The sequence below is a fragment of the Chroicocephalus ridibundus genome, chromosome 7 (assembly GCF_963924245.1).
Source record: "Chroicocephalus ridibundus chromosome 7, bChrRid1.1, whole genome shotgun sequence".
Taxonomy (NCBI): Eukaryota; Metazoa; Chordata; class Aves; order Charadriiformes; family Laridae; genus Chroicocephalus; species Chroicocephalus ridibundus.
Genome location: NC_086290.1, coordinates 24,721,788 through 24,737,377, shown reverse-complemented (window position 1 = coordinate 24,737,377; position 15,590 = coordinate 24,721,788). Strand labels below are relative to the sequence as shown.

Sequence of the window (15,590 nt, the reverse complement as noted above, 5' to 3'; positions counted from 1 at the left end):
CAAAGAGTTACACTCTCCAAAGTGTGTTTCTGTCACAGAATAACAATTTTTAAGCAAAGTTTTCCTTTCAGAAATGTAATCAGATTTGTTTTCACTTTTAATTGTGGTGTGACAAAAAGGCACTTTAAAAAAGGCACTTTAAAGCACTTTGCAACACTTGTTTTACAATTAAAATGTATGTTGCTGGGTTTTCTTCCCAATCAGCTTTTAAATCTGAATGTCTCATAACAATTTTTAACAAACACAGAACAAGTTGAGAAGATTATTACAAAGAACAGGTGGGTTTTGGCTGGAGCACCTTACGTATTTTTCTTTACTGCTAATGTAACAAAACAGGCACAGCTCATAATCTATGTAGAGCCGCTAGTAATCAGCTCTACTTAATGAACCATTTACTCATGGATAGGCCAGTGAAAATATTGTTCATTTTCTAATCTGCAGGTGCACTTCCTGTGTTCTGCCAATTAGCAACAAACTACCCAAAACAGAGGTAGCTTTAGGGTTAAAACACATCCAGCACAGGACTAAAACAGAGCAGTCTGTTACCTGCCAAGTATTTGGACTAACGTCTCATTTTTGAGCATGTACAAATCAATATATAAATAAAAGCTGGCTAGGTTTTTTTGTTTATTTAGGGGGTGGCGGTGGTTCATTAATTACGCTCCTTGTCGCAAAAATTCAACATAATGCCTTAAATTTACATCTACATTTCATTAATTTTGAAGTGAAGAAAAATTAGGAAAAGTTTCCTCATTGATATGTTCTATATGTAAAATTTTACTTTGTCATACTTCTATTTATTTATACACAACTTTAATAAGTCTGAGATGAGTAATTCCTTCATTATCTTCAAATTAATTTTCAGTGTTACATTTTCAATCACTTTGAAGCCACTTCTTTACCAGTACATGAACAGAAGAAGGTGGTGCCCCAAGCCTGCTGTGTCTGAAGCCAACAGGGGAAAAGACAATAAACTTTTACATATTTTGTAGTCTAGTGTTAATATAGCTGCAGAATTACTCAGTCTAGAGACAAAGCTTTTTAAAAAAAAAAAAAAACCAAAAAAAAAAAACCGGGAAAAGATAAAGAAGATTGGTCCACGAGAAGAAAAATAATTTTATGTTATTATATTAGAATCGGCATGTTTTACTTACCATGTGGTCTGGGATATCTGCTTTTCTATTGACCAGAAATGTAAAACTGTTCAGCTTTATATAACTATTTTCACTGTATTACTGCCACATTAAGAAAAATGTGTCACGCTTTTATTGAAGATGCAGCGATCGTCATTTAAAGAAGAAAATTAGGCACGTCTGCGACAGTACGTGTCTATCATAATAGATGGCAGCCCCTGTAAGCACCAGCCACAGACGCTGACAAGAAGCACTGCTTACATGTTTGTATTAGCAGTTGATGTCAGCCACTCCCCAGCCAAGCCGATAATGTCCAGCCCTGTGGACAGCTGATTGAAAAAGCGAGGGTGACCTGGAAAGAGAATGGAGAGCATCTTAGAACAACCCCGCTGGTATCTCTCAGGTTTCCGTGTTAAACCGTCCAACTGTCCCGACCCACAGGGTAGCTCCGTGCTCATCATGCACTTGCAGCAAGTTTCCAAAGCAAGTCCTGCTGATGGGGAGACCGTTAACCAGCATCCACGGGTGCCTTGTTACAAATTTGGAAAACCGCTTTGGAGGGAGCTCCTGTTCGGAATCATTAGAGTTTAAATTAGAAGAGAAAACCTCCGACCCGACTGAACCTCTAAAACACCTCCAGCACCTGTGCAAGGGCTCGGGCTAGCCCAGCTCCAGAGCCCACCCACCCCATGCTGTGAATGGGGAGGGGGCGATACTTGGCAGTAAAAACCTGCAGGTGCTGAGGTCATTTGCATCTGAATGGAGTAAGAGAGGGAGGATCACCCGCTTGTAAAGAGGCTTCAGGACTTGGGGGTGGGGGATGCGGAGGAGCCCGTGGCTCGCTGAGCTGCCCGCCCACGGGAGCGGCGTTTGGCGGGGGCTCTACGGGAAATGCCCCAGCGTGGGGGGACCCGCTGCAGCGGGGCGCCGAGACCCCCCCCAGGACCTCCTCGGCCCGGGCGGTTCCCACACATGGTTTACAAGCTTGGATTCAACCGAAGTCAATCGTATTCCTGTATTTCAGCCAAAGTTGCTTTGATAACTTTTAAGCAATAAGCCCGGCTATTGGGGTCTACTTTTTTTAGCACGAAGAGATAAAATTCCTAACAAATTGATGGTGGAGGGGGAAGGTGTCATGATTTAGCCCTTATCTCTGCTCTCTTGGGAAAGGACATGCAGATAACACACTGGGGACAGCCCAGCCCGAGAGGGGGGTTCAGCGCTCGACGCCCGGAGGGATCCTGTCACGTCGTATTTGGCTCAACGCTGGCGACAGCAGCATCTTTTGACATAAAGAAATAAATGCGACTCTGCTCCGAGCGATGTCAGCGGGGACCTTTGGGAGGCGTGAGCCTGCCGGCGCTGCCACGTCTCGGCACATCGCGAAGAGGTGGCAGCCGCGGAAAGCGGGGGGGACACGGAGGCGAAGCGACCGGACTGCAGCCGCCCCGGGGAGCCAAGCGGCTCAGGGCTAGAGCCCAGAAATATCGGTCTGGCTTAGCTATTTGCTTTGCAAATTAGCGCTTCTCTCCTCTCCCTTGCCATGACGCATAGTTTGGGAAGTTACTCTAAGAGACGTTTCGCTGACCTCCCCGAGCTGTCAGCGAGCCCTGCGGTCTCCAGAGCCTGGGCTGCAGATTCAGCCCCGCTGGCTTTGAAGGGAGCTTCCCTTGGAGAGAGAACGTGAGCCCTGGGGGCCCGGGGAGCCACGGCGGGTGTCTTGGGACATCACACGGCCCGAGCAGCTCTTTTTTCAAGCTCTACCAGGTACTACTTTGAACAGAGCCTGCGTCTGATCGGATACCTGCATCTCAGCTCCCGGGGACGGGTCCTGCCGGTCCCGCGGAAGCTCCGGGGGAAGCCGGGGTGTGAAGAAGAGCTTGCTCGACATCCCGACGCAATCAACATCGGAATAAGGGTGCAAGCACACAGCCCGCAGTGACTCCGGCTTTGCTGCTGGCCACCAACCCACGGGGCAGGGAGGTGAAACACGCTCCCTTTTGATTAAGGGCACAGAATCGAAATATACCCCTGAGACTCTCGACTAAATCAAACCACCATGTGAAGGAGAAAAGACAGGAAGGTAAACGCCACGTTTGTTGCCAAGTTTTTCTTCCTTGAGCGCACCGCGTTGGTTTTCACAGCTGCACCCCTAAACAGCGGCTCGCAGCTGCCCAGCCAGAGACTGTCAGACAAAGCCTCCCCTCTACGAGCTCCCACCACCTCAGCTCCGGGGGCAGACCGCCGCCCGCTATGGCAGCAGCGCTCGCCGAGCCGAGGAGGGCTGTTCGCCGGGCAGAGCTCAGCAGCCCTGAACCGCCGGAGCAGGACTGGGGGGAGGGCAGGCACGGCCCCCCGGCTCCGTTATCGCTCCAGCTCCTGACCTGCTTGGGTACGTACAGCAATCAGGGCTCGCCTGCCAGCCGAGCTTTCTGCTGATACAGCTGTAAAACGTTGCAGGCCAAACAGCCTGAAAGAGCACAGACTTCGCTCTGGAGCCTGGCTACAGCTCACCCAGTAAAAGAAGTGATTATAAACAGGCATTTCTATCCGATTCAGAGGGACCTGGGCAGGCGGGGCTCCTGGGTAATGGGCTGAAATCCACAGGGTTCCTTTATTGATGATTCCTAGGATTTCAGTCTCTTTTTCATTAAACGTCTGGTGAACATAAAGAAGAAAAACTGCAAATTCAGTGTCATTTATGCCCTCATTTACCTAATGATATTGCTCCCCGGAGATAAAGACAGCTCGCATTTCATCAAGTGAAAGAGATTACGTCTTAAAAACTTGTTTCTGGGCACCACAAACAGCACTGAGCCCTGCCCGCCGGGGACGGATGGAGCATCAATAACTGATTTCTGAGCAGAGACAATTCCAGCGCCGGCAAACAGCCCTGGAGCCGAGCCTCCGGGGAGGCAGAGGTGAGGAGGTGGAGAGGGTGTGGGCTTACCTCCGTGGTAAGCTCAAGCCCGCTTCCTTCACCATGGGCCAGAGAAAAGCCCCAGGAGGACTCTCCAGACTAGTATGCAAGAACCTACCTGTCCTCACTCCGTATTTCAGGGTGTCCCGGCAGTCCACCAGGATCTGCTCCAGGGACTCGGGGTTGTCCGAGAGCTCCAGGTTGAAGCCCTCCATGCCCTCCAGGAGCTGGTGCGGGTGATGGAAGTCCAGCACTTTGGTGGATCTGTCAAACGTCTTCCTCACGTAATTGAGGAGGATGTCCACGACCTCCAGCAGGAACTGCATGGTCTGCTCCTCGCCATTCTTGGCGGGCAGCAAATCTGCGGGGCAAACCAGCTGTCAGCGCCTGCTTTGGGAACGAGAGGCGGAGATGAACCAACCCCGGCCGCCCGCAGCGCTGCCAGGACCTGGAAGCCGCGGCCCCGGCGCAGCCTGGCTGTAGCGGGGCGGGCGCCCAGCCCCGGGCCGCCCCGCTCGCTCCCCGGCGAGTGAACCCCGCCGCTGCCCCCGGGGCTCCCGGCCCCTCTCGCCCAGGGGGGAAGGGCGAGCCGAGGTCGCCCACGGGAACGGCGGGGGCACATCCGAGGCACCCCGGCCAAAAGCACGTCCCGCAACGCTTACGCTGTGCGGGGCACTCACCTGCCGGGGGCCAAGAGCACCCAAAATCCGCACTTGCCCTTCTCCTGCAACGCTCACCCCATCCCGCAAAGGGACTGATTTCCGTTCCCCACCCTCCTCGTCAATGGCCCCGTACCAGCAACCACAGACCGTTTCATTGCTATTTACTGGGAGGAAATAAAATACAAAACTACACTCCTCCCGGAGGCTGGATCTGGAGTGGCCGCGGAGGAACTGCTGGAGCTGAGCTGCAGAGGATCAGCCCAAAATACGTAAAATTGCATTTCAGGAAAATTGGACACATCGCAAGCGCGGCTCTCGGCAAACACACGCATACAGAGTTTCCTTCAAGAGCAACCAAGCAAAAGCACGGTCTGAACGTGGCTGCACTTGCAAGGGAGGCGAGGGCAGACTACTCAGGGACGTGCCCGAGCTGGAGCAAGCAGAAGCTGTAAATAGTGTTTACCTCTAGCATACAAATTGGAGAAATCTGTCTCGGTGCGCCGGAACCTGGACTCCTTCTCACTGTTCTCGCATGCCAGCAGGCTCTTGGAGGACTGCCTTTCCTTCAGGGAGCTGACGATCCGGCCCTTGTCTTCCAGGCTGTTGGTCCTTTGCAGGAACCCTACATTATTATTGCAAGGTGCACAGGTCAGAGTTTTCTCACTTCCCAACATGTTTAGAAATATCTAAAGCAGCTCTCTAGAAAACAGTTCAAAGCGGTGTTGGCTCTGAATCTGACTAATGAGGTCAGGAATAAGAGTATTTATGGTGATTATTTGCCTCCAGGAGAGAGAGCTCAAAATGCCATCAACTGCAAAAACCCATCCATGCAAAAAACAAATTTTCGTCATTTAGTGCAGTGGTAAATTCTTATTAAGTCGATCAGACAGATTCCACTTCAGTAATCAGCCACTGGAAGAGAGTTCAGGATGAGTCAATGCTATTTCAGCCTGCAGGCGAAGTTTATGGACCTAGCAGACAGGGGCAATGATGTATGATTAAAATCAGGGCCACTTTCAGTTCTCGTGGTGCTTTCACGCACAAAAGGCATGAGAACAAGCAGCCATTCTGGAGCAGCCGTCCTGAGAGCGCCAGCGCTCTAAGGACACCGTTGGCACTCATCACCCCACCTTCCTGTTGTCAGTACGTACCAGCACGTGTCCAGGAGATGCGGATTTTCCACCTGAAAAGGTGCTTTGATACTAATGTTCATCATCGCCGGGCTCTCCAGGAGCTCTGCTCTCACCAGAGACGCAGCCCTGGCGCCCAGGACCCGGTCTCAACTGCTGCCTGTTATATGCAACAGCGGTAATAAATCCCCTAGTCCCAAGAATGACGGCGGTGGGCGCCACGCAGGGCCCGTGGCCAGTAACGAGACCCGTCTACTTTAACAAGGCAGGGAGAACAATTAATTTTCAGGATTTGATCCATTAAATCTATGCCAGCTAAAACACGTGCAATGTTGGGCTTTTCCTTATTAACGAAGGCAACGGATTTTGATCTCCCAGGCTGCAGCGAGCGTGCCTGTATGTTTGGAGGAGACAGTACGGCAGCGCCGGCCTCCTTTTTTTCTTTCTTTTCTTTTCAAGCAAGTAACGATTGATACCAAAGCTCGTCGCGGCTGGGGATGTCCGCCACAGAGCAGGACTTTGCAGGGAGGAAAACCAACGCCGTAACTTCGCTCCCCCGCGTTCCCCGACTCCGCTTTTCTCCAGCGCCCTCCGCTCTCCGTAGCCCCAACCGCGGGCTCCTCCCGCCGGGCGCCCACCGCCGGCCCACCCGGGTCCCCTGAGCTTGGGCAGGCCCCAGGGACTTCATCTCCGTGCGGACAAAAGGGAGCGACACTGAGCGACTCCCGGCACCAGACCTGTGTGTGCCTCGGACCCTACTGCGAGCCTGACAGTCTCGTAAGAGCCACCGAACATGGAGCCCCCGGCCGGCAGCCCTTTCTGCATCAGTCGGGCACCCAAACGAATCTCCTAGGGAGTCGTTCGGAGGCGGGTTTGTCCAGCCCATCCTTTCAGTGAACGCCTCGAGTTTTGCCTTTCAATATTGATCTTCTACTAATTAGTTTCTCTATATGATTTTTTTAGGAATACGAGTTATACGAGATAAAGCTACTTAAGGAAAACTCTTTTCGTGCATAGGTTAAAGGTAGCCGTCCAGGCTCCATTACTTTTTTTTTTTTTAGTTTTGTTGTTATTGCTTTTAACGGTCCTTGCAGCGATCACCAGCTCCTGCAACAGCGAGGGCTGTTCGCCTGCTCATGAGGTGGAGCAGCTGATACCTAAGCAGGTGCAGACTAGACTGGATTCCGGAACGATCCTCCTCCCCCAGGTCCTGTGGTTCCATTTTGCTTTATTCTTCCACCTGTCTTTCTTCTAGGCTCTCGGTGGCGATGCTCAGTGGGAAGAGTTACGTGAGAAGAGACGTCTGCAAGAAAAGCAGCGCTCCCCCCGAGAGTCGCCGCACAGCCGACGATCTTCTCGGCGTGCGGACACACGTCCCTCGGAGGCTCCAGTGGGAAAAGAGGGGGCAGCGCTTCAGTTACCAAGAAAGGCTGCAGTTGCCTCTGCTTCGGCTCGCATCGGGCTCAGAGAGGCCGGGGCTTCGCTGAACGGTCTGGCCTAACTAGAGCTGCGCCAGGGAGGCGGCGGCGACAACATGCTGGGGGCACGGAGCTCGCTCACCCCTTGCCCAAACGATTTCGTGGCGGTTCTTCCCCGCGGGGCTCCCCGGCCCCGTTATTATCTACCGAAGCCGGCGGCAGAGAGCTCAGGTGGCGGGGATCAGCCGGGGCTCGGAGCGGCTCCGCACGGGGCCTCCCACCGTGGGGCGGAGAGAAAATTAAAAAAAAAATTTTAAAAAAGCTTGAAGGGAGGAACTTGCTGTCGCCCAGCATCAGATAACGTGTCGGTCGCCCAGGTCCCTCAGCCACGACAGTATCTCACGGAGCTGGAGGGCGCGGCGGGTCAGGGGCAGACCCCCGCTTTGCGACCGCCGGACCCCCGCATTCCCCCAGCTCCTCCCGCGGGAGGGTGGGGGACGCTCCCAGCGCCAACCCGGTTCCCGGGCTGCGGGAAGCGCGGCAGCCTGCCCTCGGGCGCTCCTTCTGTGCCGGGGGGAAGCCCAGGTCTGTAACAAACCTTTTATCTGTATCCTATGCGAAAAGTCAGGCGGGTGTAGGAGAGATCCAGCAAGTACCAGCGCACGAAATAGCGTCCGCGCTGCTTCTCCTGCAGCGGCGGAGAGCGCAGCCTCTCCCAGCTGCAGCAGGTACCTCCCGTAGGTGCTCCACTGACAGGTATTTTCATCGTTGCCTTTTCAGAGACGGAGGTTTTAAAAGCCGAGTGAGACCGGACCGGCGAGGGAGTTCCTCGGCCCCCGACGTGACCACAAATCCGGCGTGATTTCACATCAGGCCTCGCAGAAGGCCGGCGTATGGACACCCCTCGTCCTGGCCGCCCTGCGAGGACCTCAGCTGCCAGGATCGGGACCGACCCGCCGGGCGATGCGCGTCGGTGGCAGCTGCAGGAGATCCTGATTCCCTCGGCGGCTGGGGGGCTCAGCATCGCTGACGTGGGTTGGCAGCATAAATCCCACTGACTCCAGAAACGAGCTGAGTTTCTAACTCAGGCGGCTGCTTTTGAAATCCCCCTCTCCTGCGTTTCTCGCTGGGCCGGGGATCATCAGCTGGCCGGGGCCAAACAGCCGCAGACGCACCTGAGCAATTTTACTACGTCGAGTATTTCCACACCAGTTTGTCAAGCAAACGTTAGCAGGATCGGTCCCAGCAGTGATAACAATTGCCGAGGTGGGAGTGAAAGGTGCAGTGTGCAACTCCAGACACAGGGCAACGTCTGCCCATGCTTTGCCCGCCGTGACGTTTAATTAATCAGCTTTAAAATATGTTCTTTTTTTTTTTTTTGTGGATATGTGCAGAGACGAAGAGTGGGGATGTGGTAGCTGCAGGGCTCTTTTCAGGCGGTGACTTTCAACGAGAAAGGAAAGGAGCTAATCCTTAAATCGGTCAGTTGTTTGAGAAGAAATGACATACATCTCGGATAAGTAATTACTGAAAATGTCAAACACATAATATACAACGCAGGTGGAAGAACCGACTCATTGTTCAAGACGTGCCTTTCCTCTGAGCTAAATCCTTATTTAAAGTTTGCATTCAAAATGAATCGATTTTGGTGTGATACACACAGAAAGAACAATTCCGAGGCACCTGGTTTACTATAGCTTCGTGACTGCACAATATTTAGGGTCCGGAATGATGTCTCGTGAAAGGTAAGGACGAGGGGATATCATCTGTAATAGTCAATCGTCAACTTGTTTAGCATGTTCAGTTAGGATTCTTGGCAACCTTAATCCTTCATTCTATACGTTTACCAAAGGCAACCTTCTCTCTCTGTCTCTGTGAAGCTGTTAGATTCAAGTGGGAGGGCTCATACGAGCAAAAACTGTGGTCGCGACCGAATCCGATTATTCCAAATTACCGTCACTATTCAGGGTATATTTTTCGTGTAAAACAGAAAAGAGCCAGAAAAGGAAAACCGAGCACCAAACCCGAGACAGAAATACAGCAGCCCTGCTTGTTTTGAACTCCCTTCACAAAGCCTTTACTACAGTCTCTTTTGCCTTTCTCAAATCCAAAATGGTGGGATATTTCATTTTTAGTGTATCTGATCTCATTGAGAGAAGCTGCCACGTCCCTCTGTAACCCCGGCGGTCTAGCAACACGGAACGAGCCTAACGGTGCGTTACTTTATCAGTTCTGCTTGCCGGGCTAAATTAAAATGATGATGAAAAAGCCCATCGCTCCAGCCACTGAAGGGACTGGTAGGGAAACGGTCCATTAAACCCAGATCAGGAGCTATTTATAGAACTAAGCGACTACTCGTTAATGTCGCCTGCAGGTACTAATGAAATCTCTAATAGACACAGGACTAAATATTCGCACTCTGATTCTTTTCCATTCCAAACATCCAGGTAACGAAACGTTTAGCGAATGATCTTCGACTCGGGCAAGTAGGGCAAGAGGTTTAAACATGGTTTTGCTTTGAAAAAAGGCCCGTTTCTCCCACGAAATAAGTTCCCATCCCCCCAAAAGGAGGTAGCTGGGGAAAATGGGAAATAATTTCTATTCATAAGGGGCACGGGCTAAGCCGAACGATTCTCCCTATCGGATAATGAAGATTTGAGTGTTTGTCTCCGAAAGCGAAGGCGCTACAGAGAAATCTGGAGAAGACAGCTTGTTATCTGCAAATGAATCTCTTGCTATAACGTTGCGATCTGATTGTGCATTTGTTTCCCTTCCTTCATTTCATGTGCCTGCGCGCTGACTGGCTGCCAGCGCTATCTTACCAGCGCAGCAAGCTGACGAATTGCTCTTTAATAAGGCTCTCGTTAATCTTTTTCCCCCAGGAGATCCGTATTTTCTAGTCAGATAAGGTTGAAAAATTTCAGACAGTGAGAGGCGGCCAAACCCCCCGCCCGTTCCTGGCCGCTGGCGGCCCCCGCGCTGCCTCCGCCGGGGGCGGCCGGCCCCTGCACACCCCCGTTTATCGCAGGAGGGCGGCGGGGCCCGCACCCGTCTCTCCCGCAGCGGACAACGCCTGGGCCAAGGCAGATCCCAGAGAGAGCAGGGCGGCGAGGCCGGGGCGGCGGAGCGGAGCCGCCGTGCGGCCGGGAGGGGGCGCCCCAGGCCAGGGGCGGGGCCGGTGGACCGGCGCGGGGGGCGACCCTCCGCGGGAGGCGGGGGGGGACAGACCCGGGCTCCGCGTCGCGAAGCGTGGGGTGTCGCACGGCAAGGGCACTGGCGGACTTACCGCATATCTTCAGCCCGATCTTCCTGGTGCACCCGTGAGCCACGCCGCACCACGAGTCGTAAGCTGGAAGAGAGGGCAGAGACGTTCCCCTGGGGCGGCGGGTCTCCCCCGCCGCCCTGCCGCCCCCCTGGACAGTTCCGTTCCGTCCCTCCCCGCCCCGCCCCCGGCCCCGGGATGTCCGGGGGAAACGGCTGCTTCCCGAGCCCGGCGGCGGGCAGATGAGGCTCGGGTGACAGCGGGGTGACATGCTGGCCCGCCGACAGGAGAGGGAAAGACACCGGGGACCCGAACATCTAATAATTTACTGGCGGGGCTCCAGGGAAGTGGCAGCTTAAAATAAAGTGGCGTGAAATGGGGTCACAAATGAGTTCAGGAATTAATTGGGTGAAAAATAGTATTTGACTAGACGATCGGACTTGCATGGCTAAGCCTCGGCTGTACTGCCGGGCCGCCGACGGCCGCATCGGGGACGCGCCCGGCCCGGCCCGGCCCCGCCCCTGCCCCGGAGCACCGTGTGCCCCACGGCTCGCCCGGCCCGGCCCGGCCCGCTATATGGTGGCCTCGGGACCATCAGCCCCTCACCCGCCGGCCCTGCATGCCCGGGGAAACGCCGCCGAGTGGCTCCTGCGCGGGGGCAGCGCCGGGGGCGCGACTGCACCGACGGAGGCGCTTCCCAGCCCCTGTGAGCCCTAGCCGAGCCCGGGGGACGCGGGGAGCGAAGCCCCGGGCTGAGGTGGAGGGGTCGCTGCGGGGCACGGCCGAGCTCTCCGGCCCCGGAGCAGCCGCAGGAGCGGCGGCGGGGCGGGCAGCGGCCGGGCCCCCGGGGAGGGAGAGACGGGGGGCGCTGCCGGCCGGCGAAGGAGCCCCCTCGGCGGGGGCGCTGCCCATGCCGGCGGGCGGGGAGCCCCGGGCGGGCAGGGCGGGGTGCTGCTGCCAGAGGTTATCTCCTTTTTATCCGCTTTGCCAGTTAATTCGATTTCTGCGTATGACACCTCAGCCGAAGGCAGCAGAGCCTGTCACCCCCGCCTAGAACAAGACCCGATGCTGCCATTCGCCCCCTCCCCCGTTCCTTCCAGTTGCAGAATAATGACAATAATGACTCTGATACTCGTGCTTCGTAGCCCTTTCAGGGTAAAAGCTATTCCCCGCTTTGCTGTGCCTGGAAGCCTTTCATTTCTTACTGTTGCCCGCTCTTTGTCTCTGATGCTTTATAGCATCGAGACTCTTTCGTATTTATTTTCGGTAGGCGACGGTCTGAATTGCCTGGCAGGGCTATAAACTGATTCTCTACCCACCTGCAGCAGCCTCTGCTTCCCCCTCACACCTCAATAACTCAAAGCGAATTCAGAGCAATTAGGAATACAAGGCTTTGAAAAGCTACAATTAGCATCCAAATTTCGCTTGATTACAGGCTTCAGCGAAGGCTGAAAGGAAGCTGCAGTATTAGCATTTATAAAACGTAAGGAGGGGGGAACACCCGCTTGAAGCCACTGGTGTAACTTCGCCCTTTAACCGATTCATTTTCTCCACACCCTTTACAGCATCACGATTTTTGGGCTATCTGGGGGTTCAGTTTATTGTCTAAATCCCCCAAATCTGGCTGTAAGATAAAGGCAGCGCTGGCCGCTGAGGTGGGCTTTTCCTCCCAGCGTTTTATTCGTCACGGACCAACCTCTCCCGCTCCCACCAGGAAGATGGTTTCTTTGTGTAGAGCACTCTCCGCACCTCGCTTAACGGCGCGGAACAGGGCTTCACGGATTGATCGTTTTGTTTCGAAACTGATCTTCCCAAGCCTAGGTGGAGAAAGCCTCCAAAATACTGTAAACGAGGAAAATATTAAAACCTACTTGTGGGTCGTAAATTAGTTGGGGTGGGGTCCGGAGCGTCGTTGGAGGACGAGGGAGCGGAGGAAGCCATCCCTTCAAAAAAGCCCCAGTCCCTGGAGCTCGGGTTTCCTCCGATATTCCTCTGAGAGGTGGGCAGCAAGGAATTTGCTGGAAGGAAGAAAAGGCGGTTTTAGTAGTCTGGTCTCCTGGAGAACCGCACCGGAGTCCCGTCCGGACGGGCGGGCAGGGGCCGGCCGCCCCCGCGGCCGAAGGGCCAGGTAAAAGCGGCGCGCCGGGAAAATGCCTCGACCGGCTGAAGAGCGAAATCCTCCCTTCACTGGATGCCGAGGCGCTACCCCCCGCGCCTGAATGACGGATTTAGCAGAGCATGAAGTCTATCGCAATTATATCGGTGGCCGCTGAGCAGGGCAATTATGTGGCTCGCGTCAAATAGAAACCAACGTGCAAAGCGGGCGTCGAAATGACCAGCCCAAACAACCTACAATTCCAAAACGGAGCCCGTTTCTGTGCGTTATCATCCGAGCCCCAGACACACGCCAGGCTACGCGTTCAGGAGAGACTGACAGATAAACGCCCGTCACCACAAAGGTGCATTTTGCCCAGGTCCAATGACAGACGCCACACACACGTGTATTTGCACACACGTTTCAGCAAATGGGGACCGGTACGTGCTCCAGCACTAACCAGCGCTCCCCCGTGCCCGCGTTTAGCCGCACAAATGGCAGGAGAAGGCAAGTCTGACTGGGGGACGGAAGGTGCTGGACCAGCCCTCGCTCCCCGCCAGATGTTCAGCTCCTTCCTGGCGGACACGGCGCTCCGATAACCAATACAGGGTCGCTGATCGAGAATTGCCGGGTCAGTGCCCCTCTCCTCTCTCTGTCCCCACGGCTACCTGCGATTTGTTTTATTCCCCTTGTAAAGAAAATGAAGGTCGCGGTAACGAACGAGCGCTTTCTTTGTTAGCCGCTTTTTTCAAGTCGGTAGCTAACGATTCATTTCCACTGCCGGGCGGGTTTATGCCCGCTTGTAAACGTAACGGATCAATGATTTCAATGGAAAACAGGCATTTCGCTTTTTTTTTTTTTTTTAGGCGGAAAAATAAAACAGCTATATAGCAGAAGAGATTCTCTAGACAATGCCTAGAAGTGAAGTAACAGGTTAACACAATGTCTAAGGCGCTGGCTGTCTCAAAATACCCGTTATCCCTTTATAGGTACGACAGCGACAAAACCGCTTTTAGGGGGAAAACAAAAAAAAAGCTCTAGATCCTGAAAGAGGTTCTCAAAGGTTTGAAAAAATAGGATGCTGTTTAGAGGAGACTTACCGAGGGGGCGAGCGGACCGCTCTTACTGCTGGAGTCCAGGCAGGCAGGGCGACTCCAGCCTGAGAGCGACCCGCCGCTTATAAACTCCGCCAGAAACGACGTCGGAATACCAATCGCGCCGCGGAATTTAATGCGAGATGACCTTTTTTTCCAGAAGTGCTCGGATTTGCTTTTTTAAAAGCGTGAATCGCCGGTTGATCTGCTTCGACGCAGGCATGAGTCACAGGACCGCCGCCTCCCCCTCCGCGCCGCTCCGCACGGGGGCTGGGGACCGCCGGGGCGGACGGCTGGGGCGGGGAGGGGCGGCCCGCCCGGCCCCGGCTGCCGCCACCGATCCGCTTCGCCCCGGGGCGGCGGGGCTGGCTCCTGCGGCGGATGGGGCTGCCCGGCAACGGCGGGGGCGGCAGCCCAGGCAGGGGTTTCTGCCTTGCGGGTCCCCCCGTTGAGTGCCTTGTGCGGACGGCGCCGGAGGCTTTCCCTAGATAGCGCTGCCTTGACCCGAGGTGGCGGGCTGTGCGAACAGGCGGCAGAGCACCGCGCACACTGGCAGTGGCGACGGGGCAGGACTCCCGCTCGGACCGTCCCTGCGGCCCCAGCCCTTCCTTGCGCACGGTGTGGGCCACGAGTGAGCCAGACGGGGTCCGTGAGAGCTATAGCTTCGCAAAACCACCACCCCCCCCCGCGCTGTGCCGGGGTTCTTTGCGCCCCGCTGGCGCACTCCCCGTCCCCGCGGCCGGTGGCGGCAGCGCCCGTCGCCCCGCTGCCCGCCAGAGGGTGGCAGAGGCACAGGCACCGCCGCGCCTTCTGTCCTCCCGGCCACAGGGGAACACCTGGATTTCTGTGACTTGCCCTCAGTGTTGCCGATAGATTACGATTTCAAACCAGACATCCTTTTGCTAAAACGAGAAACATTAAAACAACATTTATGGGTTTTTTGTACCCCCGACAACCCCAAATCCGTGTTTCTCCGCCCCACACCCCAAACGTGCTTCGCCAACACTTTGCGGTGGTGACAGCGGTGCTCCATTTCAGCATGTCGCCGTAGCTACGCAGATGCCTAAACCAAACCCTTCTCACAAAAATGGCACGTAAGGGGCTGGGAGGAATCTGCAATGAGACAGGAGGAGGGGAAACAGCCCGATGGAGCCAGAGAATTTCATCGCGGGCGGGGGGTGCTGGGCAGCGCAACGAGCAGCAGGGACGCGTCCTTCTTGAAGGACTCGAGGGAAGAGCAAAAACTTACAAGCGCTTTTTGGAAAGGAGACCGGCAGACTCACAACATTAAGTAGACAAGACGATTGCTTTGCCGAACACACCTACTGTCTAGGAACTGGAGGCGTAATGAAAACACCGACAGCACAAAAGCCAGCTTTTAAACATAGCTTTAAAGGAATTAACAGCCCTAGCTGACGTGACCTTTGGCCATCTATTTCTGCCTATCGTTTTAAGGATGGTTTCAACCAACCGGGCAAAATGTCTGCTCAGTGCAGAGCGTGAGAAATAATAATATAACTGTAGCTAATTGTCTTTATAAACGTAAACAAGCATTCATAGGAAATCGCGGCGGGATTGCAGTGCAAAGAGTCAACGGAAGATCATGCAAAGATCTCCTAAGCCATCAGTCACCGCAAGGCGCGACCCGGCTGGGTCCCTGCCCAGCAGGCTCACAGCGTGTGCGCTCATTCCCTCCCCTCTGGCTTCCACAAGCGCGTGTGTCTGGAGTAAATAGACATGTTTTAACATAAATATTTACATCCTCGGCGAGGCCGAGGCCCGTCAGGGGAAAGAGCCAGACAATGAAGATCAGCGGGCTTTCCGTGCCACGCTGGAAACAAGAGCCTTTCTGGCACCTGGGTGCCCCCGGCGGCGC

At 54.6% G+C, this 15,590-nt stretch overlaps 1 protein-coding gene across 3 annotated transcripts in view; it reads right to left on the bottom strand.

Moving 5' to 3' along the window:
- GAD1 (glutamate decarboxylase 1) overlaps positions 1–14,353 on the bottom strand; it is a 36,167-nt gene extending 21,814 nt beyond the window's left edge. Inside the window, exons 1-6 of one of the 3 annotated variants that reach the window (XM_063341180.1) lie at positions 13,721–14,350; positions 12,397–12,543; positions 10,550–10,612; positions 5,179–5,337; positions 4,172–4,414; positions 1,395–1,485 (exon numbers count right to left, since the gene is read on the bottom strand). In XM_063341180.1, the coding sequence (XP_063197250.1) occupies positions 1,395–1,485; positions 4,172–4,414; positions 5,179–5,337; positions 10,550–10,612; positions 12,397–12,466 (626 nt within the window). In that variant the 5' untranslated portion in view covers positions 12,467–12,543; positions 13,721–14,350. Of the gene's footprint in view, positions 1–1,390; positions 1,486–4,171; positions 4,415–5,178; positions 5,338–10,549; positions 10,613–12,396; positions 12,544–12,878; positions 13,022–13,720 lie in introns of those variants that run through there. The other 2 variants (XM_063341181.1, XM_063341182.1) reach the window with 2 other exon arrangements.
- Between the last annotated feature and the right edge of the window lie 1,237 nt (positions 14,354–15,590).